Source organism: Microcebus murinus, chromosome 12 (genome assembly GCF_040939455.1).
Source record: "Microcebus murinus isolate Inina chromosome 12, M.murinus_Inina_mat1.0, whole genome shotgun sequence".
In the NCBI taxonomy this organism is placed as follows: domain Eukaryota; kingdom Metazoa; phylum Chordata; class Mammalia; order Primates; family Cheirogaleidae; genus Microcebus; species Microcebus murinus.
The window spans coordinates 16,299,917-16,316,344 of NC_134115.1; the positions used below are offsets into that span (position 1 = coordinate 16,299,917).

The following is a 16,428-nucleotide window of genomic DNA, read 5'->3' on the forward strand; positions in this document are numbered from 1 at the left end:
CTCAGCAGCCTGCAGAGAGCAGAAGGGGCCAGGGGCCTCAGAAGAACAAAAGTCACCTTATTACAAACAGCAATAATAGTACAGTTTTCACTCATTGAGCAGCTACTATGTGTCAAATAAGATGTTTTACAAATATTGCCTCTAATGCGTGGCTTACCCATTAAAGCAGGTATAATTTAGCTTCCAGGCCAGGAGGTAGAGACTCAGAGCACCTAAATTATCTTTTCACTGTCTCAAAATGATTAACCAAGCCTTCCCCAATCAGACATGTAGTTATGTTATATAAAGTCTTTTGAAATGGAGCCTAGTTCGCCACACCAATGAGTCTTTAACTCATGAGAAAATCTGCCTTTTGAAATGCCCAAAATTATGCCAAGTGTCCTGCTGAAGTACCTAGTAGACTGGGGCTTTCCAGTCTATGGGAGAGGACCCTGGGAGAATTGGGGCTTATTGAAGGGAGTTCAGGGTTCCACCACACCGAGAATTGTCCACAAAATGGTCAGAGAAGGTGGGAGTGAGGACCCAGCCTCCTTTACACTCTGAGGTTCCTGGAATAAAGAAATCCCAGACCTGGAATAAAGAAATCCCAAACCTGGTGGCACAGCTTAGATCAGAAACTCTGCAACTCCCTTGGTGAGATACCAGTACTAGATTTTGTCATCCCAATCTGTTTTTGATCAATATTTGTAGAAAACACAATAAAAATAAATCACTCTTAATTTCTGCACTTGTCTCATGGAGGATCAGTAGCAAACTGCTCCTGTTCTGGCATGGTGGATGGACCACGCCTTGCCTAGCACTGGTTTATAGATTTTTCAACACATTAAAAATATTACAATCAATCATATTCACATTATTTTAGTATAGTATCTATAAAAATATGAATTCACAACACACTCTAGGTGATATGGACCGTAAATGTAGGTAAACAAATTCTTTCAACCCTGCAAATTCAGGGAAGGTATAACGTAACGTAGTGACAGCATCAAAAGTCTATCCTTAAGCACTTAGGGCCTTTAGGCTCAGATTATCAAATCCCACTGACCCCTAACGATTCTGCAAGGCCCTATGCACTCATTTATGTCCTACTACTTTTCACATGTGGGAAGTACAGTTGTGATCATCAAACACAGTTTAGATTACAGCTCTAAAGAATTAATATTTGCTGTTTGATTCCCCTTCCCCCAATTCAGTCAGTACTGGAAGTACAGGGGGCTATCCTGAAAGAGAATCAACAAAAACTTGACATTAAAAGGAAGTCCTTTCACTGGGAATCTTTGATAACCAATTCTTCACACAGACCTCGAAGGAGATGCATGAGCGTTGGCAAGTTCCATCCAGTACGTTTGAGGAATGGCCGATAGAGGACTCTGCTGTCTCTCCCCAGGTCATGGTTGGTGCTGTGCGCCCCAAAGGGAAGCGCTTCCTTTTGTTCCAGACCTTGGGTTTTCCATGAGAGAAAAGCAATGACTCATTTATCTCTTTGGTAACATCCACGGTGCCAGACACCAGCTTAGGCAGCAGGGAAGGTGCCTCTGTCCTCAAGCGGCTCGGGAGGAAGTGGGTGGAGGGGCCAGGTCAGAGCCACTGTGCACCCTAAGCCCCTCTCCTGAAGTGCGGTGTATGAGTAGGTAGCTGGATTCTGCCCATCGCGTATGTGATCCCTGACTGAGCTCTTCCAACCCTTGGTACTGGGCCTGTGTGGCCTTTTGTTTAGTGTAAGAACTGAGCTTGGTGCACAGAAATGATGATAACAGAAACTTAAGTGACTTATGAACATAATCCAGATTTCCAGGCAGGAGCACGTGGGTCTGTAAGCTGACTTCCTTGGCACAGCCATGGAGCATCTCAGGTGACAAGGCTGGCTGTCCGCTCTGCAGGTACAGGGACACAACTGCAGAGGTCTATGGCCTTTGACAAAGGCAGGGGCAGCTTGTGCCCCTGAGGTAGCAAAGGATTTTGATTTTTATGAGCTAAAGAATAGACAATTCTCAAAGGAAAATGGGCCTTTCTTTTCTAGTGATCTTTGGAGATAGGTAACATTTTGCACTTTTCTCATGTCAGAGAAGTCCCAGAGACCAAAGCCTCTTAAACTTTAATGTGCATATGAATAACCCATGGATCTTTCAAAATACAGACTAGGTTCGGCAGGTCTGGGGCAGTGCCTGAGACTCTGTGTTTCCAACAAGCTCCCTCCCGGGGGGCACTGGGGCTGCTGCTCTGCCGTGTTGCTGGTCCACTGTCCCTCGAGTAGCAAAGGCCCAGAAAGCACCTGCTGGCCTGGAGCGAGTCTGATCTGCTTTTGGGAAGGCATCGACCCTGCTTCAGCCCCCCGTGCACACTCCAGTCACCACATTGTCTGCAGCAGCATTTTCTTCTCGAAAGGGTCTTGTGTAGTCTAAGGAGATATTGCTGGAGGGTCTATTTTGGTGTGTTTAATAATTTTTTTTTAAAAAATCTTTGTTGCACTGTTGAGTACATCTTCTTTAGGGCAAAATGTCAGCAGTATCTGTCACACCCAATCAAGGAGTGCTCAATCCTGTATTATTGCTGTGCACTGCCTTGACCCACATACCTTGCGTCTGTTGCATTTGGTAGCGGGGAGTTCCCCATAGTAAACCCTAATGAAGAAAGTGTTGCCATTCGATCATAAGACGATGAACTCATGTGTTATGTCCAGGGAGTTGATAATGCAGCAGCCTTTTAAAGATGAATGGATCGCAGAGTGCATATGTAAAAGGGCTAAGTCCATTGATTATTTTCTGGGCATTGAATTTGGCTGTCACCAAATATAGCTTGTCATTTGAGCCTCCTGGGTTGAAAAGCAATTACAGAAATTTAGAAACAATTTCCATTTTGATGGTTTTGTCTCTTTTGAGCTATGTCAGATGGTTTCTCTTAGAATGGAAGTAAAAACTCAAAGATTCCCTCAAAATTAAACTCATAAGTGACTTCAGGAAAACGGAGGCTCCATATCACAGTGTGTGCTGATAAGTGGGCTTCCTTCATTCAGTACTGTGCGTGCCAAGGCAGTGAGTGGCTTTTTATCCAGCTTCCTGAGCTGATGGTAAGTTTATCATGAAAAGATCATCATGTGACATAGACCAAACTGGTCCTCCAGAATTATTTTTGGTGGACTGGGAGAGTGGCTCACTTAACGTCTCTGATTTCTTCATTTAATTTTATAGGTCACATTCTATCCCTACAACATCTCATGGATCTGTCACCGACTTTGATTGAAGCAGAAATTAATCTTAATAGATATGCTCATAAGGGCTTGGAAGGGTCTTTGCTCTTGAGAGGGTTTTGTTGCAGAGGTATTTATCTTAATCAGATTTGGCTGGTATGTCTTCCACTCATAGAATTTTAGAAGGAAAAATAATCTAACCAACATGGAAATCATCTAGTCTGGCCATCTCATCTTACTCAAGTGGAACTAGGCCAGGGGTTTTTACTCAAGGTCACAGGGGCCTATTTGGGACACCCATCCTGGGCTCCCCCACACCCCCCATCATGCCTTTCTGTGTTGATTTCTGGATATGATACAGTGGCTTTGAGGCCTGAGAGAGCAGGTCACCCGCCATTACTGGTGGGAGCCAGGTATTCTCACACCGCGCACTGCACTGCCACACCCGCCAGACCCTGCTCCTGGCAGAGCTGCAGGGGACACCCAGATGCCCCAGGGAGACAAGGTGGCTCAGCAGGAGTCTGGATTCAGTGGCCTGGCTCAAGTCCTGCCTTGCTCCCTACAAGTTGTGTGACTTTGGGCAAGTCACTTAACCTCTTTGTGCCTCCGATTCCTCAGATATACAATGAGGGCCTTCCTAGTAGGATCATTGGGAATATATACAAAGAACAAGCAGTCAGGGGCATTGCATGCGTTCTAAGAGGGCTTGCAAGCTATGGGTCTCCACAAAGTACTGAGTTGTGAAGTCAGTGTTCTGAGTCATAAATAGCAATAGAAAAATTAAACGGCATGTATTCGAATAAAATGGAACATAGTCGAGCACATTGTATAATATCGATGCAGGGTGTTGGTGGATATCCCTTTGGCGGCTCTTGGTGTTTCTTTTGGTTTTGCACGAGCGCTCGTGCGTGTGCGTGCGTGCGCTTGCGTGCGTGTGTGTGTCTGATGGCTCACAGGGTAAAATGTATTTCTCACGGAGGGTCGAGGTTACAAGAGCGTGGAAGGCCCTGCTGTAGGGACTGGAGTGGGCGCGTCCGTCTTTCCAAGCACGGGGGCACGGGGCGAACCAGGCCGCCGCGGACTTGAACGCGCAAGGTGAGCCCCGGCTGAATCGTAAATGTGCTTCCTTTGCAGAGAGAGACCAAAGGGCAGTTTCTCATCGACCACATCTGCAACTACTACAGCTTGCTGGAGAAGGACTACTTTGGCATTCGCTATGTGGACCCAGAGAAGCAAAGGGTAAGAGCCGATCTCTGCCCAGAGCCATTTTCCGGGGGTGACCCAGACTGTGGGACACTGCCGGGTTCGTCTCGGAGCCCCTGTGACACCTTGTTCTCACGGGTTATTGGCCACATGAAACTGTGTGAACGGGAGAGCCTGGCACTGCCCCCACCGGGCTGCGTGGAGCAGAAGAAGGGAAAAGTTTCCTTATCGGCCTTTCTGGAAGGCTGCTCCTGTCTGGTTGGAAGAGAGGATGTCCCTGTGCTCTTTGAACCAAAGTTTGCCAAAGCTCCTCTCTTGGTGGCCAAATGAGACCTCATTGTAGAGACCCCCCCCCACCCCTCACTACAAACGTTATCAGTAGAGAGGGGACTGGGGGAGTGGCTGCTTCCTGGATACAGGGTTTTCTTTCGCAGGGGGGAAAATGTTTGGAACTTGACAAAGGTGTTTGCTGCACGACATTGTGAATGTGCCGAATGTCACTAAAATGTAAACTTTAGAATGATTGGTTTTATATTATGTACCTTAAATCACTTGAGAAGTTGTTCCGTGGGTACACTAACCCAGACAGCCCCCACCACGCTCCTGCTCCTGGCCACACCTGCCCTGTTTAGTATCTGTTGGTGGGGAGGTGTGAGCAGGGCAGTCTCTCCTTTTGAAGCGCTGTACCCATCTTAGGGCATCCAGGTGTGGCATGTGTCAGACTCAGTGATGTGACATCCAGAAGCCCCCTGGGATAGAGTCTCCACTCCAGCTCCTGGGGTTCCCTCATCCTGCACCCCTGCTGTGGGTCCCCCACTCTGTCCCAGCTATGAGGGGCTCTGCCCCCACTCTGGTCTCTGCTGCTGACAGCAGGGCTGTGTGCAAAGGGGTACCCAGGGCGTCGCCCAGGAAGAAGACAGGACCCTTCTGCCCTCCATAATTTGATCTCCTCCTCCCCAGCGACCCGGATCTTCTCAGCTCCTCCTCTCTCCCCACCAGCCCAGCCTGGCTCTTGGTAAAAAGACATCTCAACATCACGCACTTCCTGAGATGAGGCAATAGCAGCACATACTGTCTGGCCTTCTTCCCAACAATGCTAACCTCAGTCTTATCTTGAGAAAGCATAGGACAAACCCAAAGTGAAGGGAATTCTCCCAAATAAATAGTATTTATTCTCCCAAATAAATAATTCTTCCAATACTCTTCAAAAGTGTTAAGGTCATCGAAGACAAGGAAAGACTGAGGAACTGTCACAGTTTGGAGCGACACATCAACTCAAGGCAATGTGAGATCCTGAATTGGTTTCTGGAACAGAGAAAAGTATAGTAGTGGGAAAACTGGATGAACTCCAGATTAAGTATGTAGTTTAGTTGATGCTATGGTGCTATCATTGGTTTCTTATTTTGATAATTGTGCTGTGGTTGATGCTAACATTAGGAGGTGAGTAAAGGTTATAGTCTACTATTTTTTGCAACTTTTTTATACATCTAAAATTATTTTTTAAGTTAAAAAAAAGGTAAGTCTTTAGGTTCATGTACTTTATTGTTCTTTATAGTTCGACTTGATTTAGCTTAATTTTTAATGTCCATGTGTAGCTGGGTAGTAGACTAGAGGAAAAAGTGGAGGCCTCCCTGAAAATAAAACTGATGTAGCCACTAAATTGCTTAGAGGAGTGCCTGAATACTTCTGGTTATTTTTCCCCCTCTGCATCATACAGCTCTTATAGCCATTTGATTTTGAAGATGTCAGTTGTAGCTTTCCCATGGATTGTAGAGTAGTTGCCACACACAATTGCAAGGACTTTGGACTCAGAAAGATATGAATTAAAAGCCATCTCTGCTGGTTGGCAAGCTGTGTGATCCTGGCCAAGTTATTTAGCTTCTCTGAGTCTTTGTCCTGATGGATAAAGCAAATAACAACACCTACCTGTAGGGTTGCTACAGGAATTAGAGATAAGGTATATAAATGCTTAATACATGGTATGTACATTGAGTACATGGTATGTGTTATTTTTACTTTTGATTGTTGCTATTATTCTTACAATTATTATGCACTGGCTAGGTCCAGGTGAGGTGGTTGTATGAGGAAATACAGCCATAGTTAGCACCTCTAAAACCTCAAAATGTTTATATTAATAACTTCCTTTAAAGCTTAGAGGACTGCTATTATGATATTTGGAAAGAGAAGGCAACAAGCGAGCCTTGGATAATAAGAAAAATGGACTCAAAGGCAAAAAGACATGCCGGTATGGGAGTTTTAAGCAGAGATTAATTAACCAACATTTTTTTTTTTTAAAACCAGCTCCTGTACTTTTTCTCATTGGCAAATAAAACCAATGAGTTGTTTGTATAGAAAGCTAATCAACAGAGAAAGCCAAGAGAGTTAGAGAAGCTAAAGTGGAACTCACCTCTGCTGTGGGGGCTGGTGGTTTGCCTACAACTGTTCACAACTCCATTTACAGTAAACCATTGTGGAATATTAAATATTTAGCACTATTACATTTGGAACACCATATGTTTGACAAGATGTCTCATGCCCCAGATGCTCTGAAAGTGGGAAAGACTGAGTCAGGAAATGGTGACTATCTTTTGCTATTTTAATGGCAAGGGCCCGGGAATTCCATTATTCTTATTATATTTTGATTTGATATAGGGAGGGAGAGATTGAACACTGGTCAGTAAAAATCCCCTGAATTTCTACCACCTTCATCCTCTGAGGAACTCATATAATTTTTGTTGCTTAAGATGAGGGGAAATGTGGGTGGTGTTCTCCCATTTTACCCATAGAGAAGCCTGGGGCAGTGAGTTTCGAAGTCATGGGAGAAATAATCGTGGAAGGAGAAGGTAGTACTTGGCTTCAGCCCAGCTTTTTCTTAATGTTCTTTAAACTCCAGCATAGTCTTTCCACCACTTCTGTTCACGTGTTCAGGTAACTTCCCTTTGGAAAAATGAAATTTTTGAAATAATTAGCTGTATTTCATAACTCTCGTTTCTGTGGCTGTGGTTTGAGATGTCCATCCTAAATCCGTCTTCCTGGATTTCCCCCTTGCTCTTCCACCCCTTTGCTTTCCCCAAACACAGGCAAGGAAGTCGAGGTGCCCCAGCCCCCAGCCCAGCCAGAGGAGCAATTACACCAGGACTTGTTATAGGTGATTGGTTTACGGTCTGGAGGGAAGCTGTGCTCAGAGCTTTTGGTTTTAACTTATCTGTTTCTAAGCATCTATTTAACCCATTTACATCAGTGTTGTTGACTTTCCTAATGTAAGCATGTTTCGACTCATACCCAAAGTTAAGGGATTCACTTTGGAAATTCATACCTCTGGGGCACACTGCTCGAGTGCCCAATGTTGGCTCACAGGGCATTGTGTGTCATGTGTCCGCTGGACACCAGAGGGTTTCACGTGCCTTCTGATAGGAGGATGAGCTGGAAAATCACAGAGGCAAGGACACCCTCATCCCCCGCCCCCATATAATTATAGCCCTGAGGTTTTTATGTTAGTAGCCAGAAAGAACTAGTGAGCTTATCAGCGAGTTTTATTAACAACAGGAAAAGACCTTGTCTGTGTTTGAGCAATTTGCTTTTTCTAGAGGCACCTTGGGGAGGACAATGAATGGAATAAAAACTGGCCCAGTGATTTGAGGTCTCACTCTGGGGACGGTGCCAGGAAGCCAGAGAGCATTATGTCCCACCAGCTGCTCCTGCCGTTGAAAGGCTGCTTCCTGCTCCTCGGGATAATTGCTGCACAGATGCCCATAGCTGGGAACAAGAGTGATACCTAAGATTTAGGGCAGCCCTGCAATGGAAGAGAAAGGTTATGCTGCCGCCTCAAGTCACCAATGGTGAATTTGTCTGCGTAAGGAGTCCCCTTTTGTTTTTCAGTATCAAGAGGCATTAACAATCAAGGCTTCTTGGTGTCTATGTGTTGGGGGTGTGGGGGAGACGTGTATAAGTAACTTGGCTTTGTGGGAAAGAACTTTGGGCACTCAAGTTGCAAGGAAGACAATACTATCATAAGAGTTTTAAAGTCAGTTATATTGTGTGGTGGTTCCATTGTGGCCCAAGGTATGAAACACTCACAGATTTGGGAAAGTTGTCAGATTCCTCCAGCAGAAAGCAGAACTTGGTCTTTAACTAAAACGGTCTTTAACTAAACCTCGTATAAGGTTGTGATCTAGAAGTCACCTAGCAAACTGGGATGCCCTAATTTTAGTGGGGGGGAGGTGAAGAGAAACACATGAACTAGTTATCCTGTGTGAGCCAGAAGGCAGGGGCAGGGAAAATGCCATTTTATTCTTTTTTGAGTCAGAAAAAAATAAGAAGATAGCCAAGGTAGGAAGTTTTTCCTTCCTTGGTGTAGGGAACAACCTGGGCAGGAATCAATTCTGGATATCAGGCTGAATATGATCATTAGAGAGAGAAGAACTCACTAGAGACTTCCAGCAGGCAAGGACATTAGAGCCAACTAGAGATCAGCAGGTTTGGAAGTTTCACAGTGGCTTCAAAGATAACTTTTAAGTCAAGGTGGGAAGAAGACTAGAATGTATCTATCATGTATAACTTGGAGAAATAAAAACAGTATAGGTTAGGAAATGTCAATTTGGATTTTTTTCATTCAGCCTCCAGCAGATTTCTTTTAGGTTCAATTGTAATTGTATTTCACCTGCATGAAGAGTCATAACAGTCTAGTTATCTGTTGCTGTACAACAGCCTCCCTAAAAGTTAGTGGCTTAGAACAACATAATTTTATTATATTGCAGGATTTTGTGGGTCAGGAATTTGAACAGGGCTCAGCTGGGTGATTCTTCTGCCCCACATGATGTTGACTGGGGTCACTCAGTGATGTTCAGCTGGTGGCTGGTCCTGTCTGGAGGGTCCAAGACATCTTCACTTATATGCCTGGTCCTTAATGGGGATGGCTGGAAGTTGGGGCTCAGGGGCCCCTTCCTTCTGCATGCAATATGGGGGCTTCTCCTGACACCTCTTCAACAGGATGTTTAGACTCCTTACATGGCTGCATAGGGACTGGCTCCAGTATACATGGAGCCACTTACTACGTAAGTTGTACAGGAAAGAGAGCACATTTTGAGGGAAAGGTGATACGTTTTGAACATGTTGAGTTTGGAATGCCTGAAAGATGTTGAAGTTGAGATGTTCAGTTGAAAACATGAGTCTGAAGATTAACAGAGGGGTTTAAGCTACAAAGATTTTGAAGCTAATGTGGTCTTATATTACTTCAAAGCCCCAGGAATAGATTACAAACCAAACAAGGGGGACTGACAGGGAACAGAGCAAAATAGACACATTCTGGAAGCAAGGGTAGTTATAGACTTAATAAGAGAGAATGAGCTGCAGTTTCGACAAGGGAGGGAGGACTGGAGGACATTGTTATTCAGCTGCTAAGAGCTTTGACATCAGGAAAACAGTCAAATCCTATCTCTCTGCCACTTGCTAGTTGTATGACTTGGAGCAAGTTCCTTACACACTATGCCTTAATTTCTTCATCTGTAAAATGGGGACACTAATACTACCTATGCCGTAAGGTTGTTGTTTAAATGAATTAATTTGTACTATCAACTTACATAATTTATCTCATTACTGTTCTATGATTTAAAGAGTTTGAATAGGCTGGTGGTCTGGCAACTAGGTGATCTTTGATCTTAGAACAGTTTGGTGACAGTGTTGTTAGATTTATATCGCATAATAGCAAATGCTGCATAGTGGTAAATGCTATTATAACAAGCTTGAAAGAATGTTATAATTTCCTTTATGATTACATTTTAGTATGCTTGTGTACTTTAAACAGTAATAAATGTTTTTTACAACCTATTGCATTTTCATCAGACTATGACTGTTTTATTCTTTAATCATACATTAAGGATTTCTTGGGAGTAGGGGCTGGCACACAAGTGTCATCATGGCCCTCCATCTGTTTTTGTAAATAAAGTTTTATTGGAACACAGCTACTCCTATCATTTACTTATTTTCTGTGGCTGCTTTAAATGCCCCAACAGCAGAGTTGAGTAGTTGTGACAGAGAATATATAGTTCACAGGACCTAAAATATTTACTATTTGGTCCTTTACAAAAAAATAAAAATTACCAACTCCTGTTAGCATTTAAGTTAGCAAAAGGGTGGTAGTTGTTGAATGGATTAATGGACAGATGTGACTGCTTTTTTAGACTTCCCAGCCCCTCCTCCTCTGTTTTGTATAGTGTTTCTTCTCCTGGCTTTTACTTTTTTTTTGCCAATCCCTGTGACCCTGGAATATAAAAGCAGTTACAGCTGAAGGAGTGAAAAACACTACACTGAAGCAATGAAGATTTTCTTACAGGGATTGACTTCCAAACAAACAATTTTTGAATGTTCTTGATCTATAGATTTGTTTTTGTTATTGTCGCTGTTGTGTCATAGGTTTTATTGAAATTGGAGTGGAAACCATTGTTACTGGTAACTATTAATAAATAACCAGGATCAGCTTATCATCTGGAACACTGTCACAGCTGCATTCATCAGATGGCGTTCTTTTTTCCCCAACAGAGGCCAGAGAGACTGGAAATGGCACAAACCGGCTACACGATGCAGGGACCGAGTTTCTCTAGGGCTTTGTCCAGGTGGACGTGAGAATCAGGCCATCGTTTTAGTGCTGTCATGGGAATCGCTCAGTTTTTGGATCTGGTTACAATTGAGGGAAAATCAATCTCCTGTTTGGGGAGGTGCATTCATTCTTTCTTAAAGCCCCGTGGGTTAACGCATTTCTCCGGACTATAAATTACTCTTGTTCAGGGCACCAAGGGTTTTGAGAAAGATAACCGAGAGGTGTGTAATTTATTCTGTAATCATAGGTTGAATCAATTTCAACAGAAGCCAAACATTTGAAGATAACTAAATGTTATATTGCTTCCTTTTGGAAGCCTTTTTTTTTTTTTTTTTTTTTGTCTCAGCAGCTACCAAATTAGAAATCAATCTACTTAGTCACAAATAACTGCCTCATACTCACCTTCTTTTTCCCCAAACAAGCCAAAATGAGAATGTATGAATGATACCCCATCATTTCTATGATGGGGTAGAGAAAAATGATCTTTCAAGACTAAGTGCAGCTGGGCCTAGCAAAATTAAAGAGAAAAAAACATTTGTTGGCAATGTCCTTGTCCTCCAGGTTCATGCGATGTGAACTGTTAGAGCTGCAGGAATCTTGGGGGTTCTTGAATCTGCCTTCCACCTCCTCTGCCAAAATTACAGATAAGGAAATCAGGACATAAAAGGGTTAGGAATCTGTCTGTTTTACACCTCCTTTGCGTAGCTCCTCCTACTCATCTTCTTTTTCTTCAAGCTGCTCTCAATCAAAATAAATTTGTTCTAAGAAAGGGCTTGAAATGTGATCAGGCTAGATTGCCAATACTGAAAACCCCCTTATATTGGGACCTCTCACAGTGGCTTTGCAGGTTAACTTAAAAGCTTAAGGTAAAAGGAATAAACCTCCAAGGGAAGGAATTTCTGCACCATGGAGGAAGTTTCTGGTGGAACAGTTAGGACAGTTAGGGAGACTGTCTGGTTCCAAGAAGCAGACCCTGAAATGAAAGTTCCAGCCTAAGTGATTTATTAGGAAGTGTGTCTAGGAAAACTCTTGTAGGGGAGTGGAGGATTGGGACAGGAAGGGAAGGAAGCCAAGCCAGCGTGCAGTGTTGGGCAAAGTCATGCAGAGGGTCGCTTGGGCTCAGTCCTACAGGGAAGTTGTGGAATCAGCGTAGGTCATGCCTTAGAGTCATCCTGTCTAAGGGGCGAGAGAGCAGAGGTGCTTATACTCCCACACCTGTCAGTCATTAATTAAGAGCTACCATGGCCTGTGAAGGGTGGGGAGGGGTAGGAAGGCTCAATTCTCTACCCCGCAATGGTGTCCAGTAACCTGAAGGCAGCCTTCCTGAAAAGAGTCAGGCTGCTGAGACTGGACAACACCTGCTGCTACTGCCTTCCTGGTGCCTTTGAACCATACTAAGGGAGGCATCCTCTGGTTCATCTTACTCCTTGGATTCACTTTGTAGAGAGCTATGGGGTGTTAGCCTTTGGGATTTTTATTCTAAATGAGAGCAAATGAAAGTTTCAGCTATAGTAAATCAGCCACAAATCTGGATATTTGATGGCCAGGTCTTCCTTTCTTCCTATCTTAGGGAATATCAGTTTCTAGTAAGGAAACAGACTTAAAAATATAGCATATAATCCAAGTAGCAATCAAAAGAAAAATAGCAATGCAATAAATGCTCTAAGCCTTACATCTAATTGCCAAGCATAAAACATCATGGTTATTTTTCACACTGGTGTAATTTATCTGCACATCTAGTAATATCAGGAGTTATTGGTGTAGCCCAGATTCCAAGTCATTGGTCAACTTTGACATTCTAACTGGAAGAATGAGAAAAGGGAAGAGAGAGAAGGGGATGAAGAAAGAGGCAAAGGACTGGCAGCTGGTATTCCAACTACAGATAAATGATCTCCTCATGCCAAGCAGAAGGGAAAGTGAGATGGGGAGTGGAGGAGGAAGAGGAGGACAAAGTTGGATTCACTGAAGCTGCCATTGCACCAACTGAGGCATCTCTCTTAGCGAGTGTGAAGATGGTAACGGCTGGTGTTTATTGGGCCTTCACTATGCACCAAGCTCTGTTCTAAGCCCTTCTTCATGAATTAATGTCTTGAAACCTCATGATGATGCTGTATGTGCAGACACCGAGGAACTTGCTTGAGGTCAGAGCTAGTCAGTGTTAGGGCTGGGATTTGAATCCAGGCCTGCTGGCTCCTGGGTCTGACCCGGAAGCTCAGTCAGATTTGGTATCTGCAGGTCATGTATGAAATTCTCAAGTCTAGATTACATGAACTCTACCATTATCCTCTGAGTAGAGCTTAGCCTTCTTCTTTTTTTTAAATAGATTTTTAATTATTCATGTGATGCACCAATACATGTAAAATGGTTAAAGTTAAAACATCACAGAAAATATTGAAATCATAGTTCTCTTTGACCAATACTCCAAAATTTGTGCCCCCACCCCTGTTATCTACTCCCACTGGTATCACTTCAATGTGTACCAATTTCAGATCTGTAAAAATAAGTTTAGATGCTTATATATGTATCCTTTTGACTATACAGTCGTGTTTGTACTTTTTATTAAAAAAGAAGACATTAACTGCATGATATAGTAGTTCAAAGCTTTCTAAACTTTCTTAATTTATGGATTTCTTAGTATCTTATTAATTATTTTATGGTGTTCATAGGCCAAGAGAACATCTAACAGTTCCATCTAATAAGGGTTAGATCTAAATAACTTCGTAAGTTTTGATGTTCTAACAACTTAGTAGCCATTTAGAACATCATACACAAAAATTGCAAGAAAAACAGTATTTTCAGTTAGTTTTTAACTGACCACAATTGCTTACTATAGGGAAGTGTGTGCCTGTTGGGCACCGCTGGGATCCTATCAGACACCAGCATGCTCATTGCCTGTTCCACACTTATTTTTGTGTGGCACTTGTGTTTTATCACAGCAACTGCTGTAAACCCATCTTTGCAAAAAAAAAAAAAAAAGTATGACATCAGAAGGAATATAGTTCAATCTGATCTTGGAACTGTGTACTCCCTTGAGTTCACAGTTCACATGGTGCTGACAGATGTCTGCTATGGCTGCGTTTCCCTGCGATGCTTCAATACAAACTTTGGGAATGAATTGCAGCCATAGTTATAACTATGCAGTTCACTTTTTTCATCCCACAATGTGCCTTTGAGATCTGTCCATGCTACACAGAAAGATCTCCCTCATATAAAACACTGCCGCAGAATCATCCAGAACATGAACAGACCATGGTTTATTTACCCATTTTCCTGATGATGGCCATTAATGCTATTTCTAATGATTTGTAATTTTATATAACCCTGCAGTGAAAATTCTTGTTACGTGCCTCCTTGTTCACATGGATGAGTTGGAGAATAAAGGCCATTGGCCAGTTGGGTTTTGCTTGTCTGTTTTAATAAATACTGACAAATTGAGCTTGGCCCTCTTTGGAGAAGTGATTTCTTCCAGTCCCTTGAAACGTGAGTATTGCTGATTTTAATTTTCCTAGGCCTCTATGCACCATGACTATCCCATTGGAGAAGAGTAGCTGTAATAGCTGTCCTGCAAAAGTATACAGCGATCACTCTGTAGGTCATTGAGATACGCAGGGCCTGCAAGGCAAAGGAGGGTGTGACTAGGCCTAGAGGAATAGCAAGGTAGGAACTGATCCAGCACTGCAAGGTGTATTTCTTAGGGCAACAAGGAGGTCAGTTCATTTGGAGTAAATAATTTCTTTACAGCACAGATGGCAAATATCTTGCAGGCATGCCTTAAATGTTTACTCCCCCTCCATGGCAGACATAGCCAATTTATAGTGGCCTAGCAGAAGGACATAACCAATCCATAGTGGCATGGCAGGCATAGCCAATCTATAGTGGCATGGCAGACATAGCCAGTAGATCATGGCACACATTTTCTCGAAGCCTTCAGCAGTTTGGAAACCCTCCTCACAGCTCTGGGGTGAGCACACGACGTGAAACTGACTTATCACCCCTGCACTCAGAAATTGGAGAACACAGGTTGGAGTTAGGTTAAGGAAGGGCTAATGAATTCAAAGAATGCCAAGCAAGGAGAATTTGGAAAACATATTTATAGTTCAGATTTTATTGGCAAAATGACTGGTGATTCTCCTCAGTGAAACAATAGCAGTAGGTATTCATCTATGGCTGCTGTTATTAGTTTTCTTGCTTTACTTCTAAATTATCCTATTTATTTGTTTCGAGAAAAGAAATTTAACCACCAGCGGCCTTTTTATTATTGTCCTCCATGAAACCCACATATTGGTAATCTACCAATTAAACTGTACCTATTAAGTAACAACTACAGCATCAGCCAACAAACATTTACTGAGTATTTTCACACAACAGCTCTCTGAGGTGGATCTGATTACTGTTACCATTTTGTAGTTGTGGAAACTGAGACACAGTTTAAACATCCTGTACCAGGTTATATAGCTAGTAAGTAGAACAATTGGTTAGTTTTCTACTGTTCAATTTCAACTGTGCAACTTCTGATTAGAAGGGATAATGAGGGTTCACAAAGTGAGCTGATACAATTTTGGCCAGAAGCAAAGAAACTTGCTTTTTCAGCTTGTCTGTGCAATCTGGTCAGGGGTAAATGTACTTTTATTTTGCTGTTGCTAGACTTTCCCAAATGTTAAGCAGGTAAAAGATTATTGTTTTTGAAGACTGCAGAGATCTGATATCATAGATTGGAAACCACTGATTTGACTGCTTAATTTTCCAGTTTCTGAGAAAATAGGGAGTGTTCATCAAGGATAACATGCATTTTAGAGCAAACCGATCAGTCAGGAGGCCATACAGCTGAGAGGTTAGGGGCCATGCACCAGAATCCCTCTGCATGAATGGCTTTGCCATTAATCAGCTAGGTGACCTTAGGCAAGTTGTTTAACATACTGAGCCCTAGATTTCTCATTTATAAGTGTGTGGTAGTGAAGACTAGACAGGATAGCACATGGAAACCCTAAAATGGCAGTTGGCACTTAGTAAGCCTTCAACAAATGTGTGGTCTTATTAAACTTTATGGTTACACATTGACATCAAAGAATAGCAACAATATAGAACCTGAGGCTTATGGGATGACACAAAGGAGACAGGACGGGGTGTGAGAGCTCAGTGGGTGGTAAGTCTGCTCCTCTTCTGTCCTCTAGCATGGAGCAGGTGGGGTGCCCCATGCGGAGGGCTTCCCGACCTCAGGATGGTGTCCAGTGGCACCCCCTCTTATCATCTCTATAAGCTTCAGGTGTACAAAGCGACTCTTCCTGACATTCCCCGAGTGGCTTCGGGACCTCACGGTTGGTGAGCGCAAGGGCTGCCGGGCTCTCAGCATGTTGAAGTGACCTTTGTACTGCTCTGGAGAGAGCCAGCCACCGGGACCAGCGTGGTGTCAGCTTCAAATGCCTGGCAGTAACACGGTTCTGAG

At 43.1% G+C, this 16,428-nt stretch overlaps 1 protein-coding gene across 4 annotated transcripts in view; it reads left to right on the forward strand.

The window, feature by feature from the left end:
- FRMD3 (FERM domain containing 3) overlaps positions 1-16,428 on the forward strand; it is a 255,938-nt gene that overhangs the window by 131,475 nt on the left and 108,035 nt on the right. For 3 of the 4 annotated variants that reach the window (XM_012779833.3, XM_012779832.3, XM_012779834.3), the window contains exon 2: positions 4,322-4,426. In XM_012779833.3, the coding sequence (XP_012635287.2) occupies positions 4,322-4,426 (105 nt within the window). Of the gene's footprint in view, positions 1-4,321; positions 4,427-16,428 lie in introns of those variants that run through there. The other variant, XM_076008586.1, reaches the window with a different exon arrangement.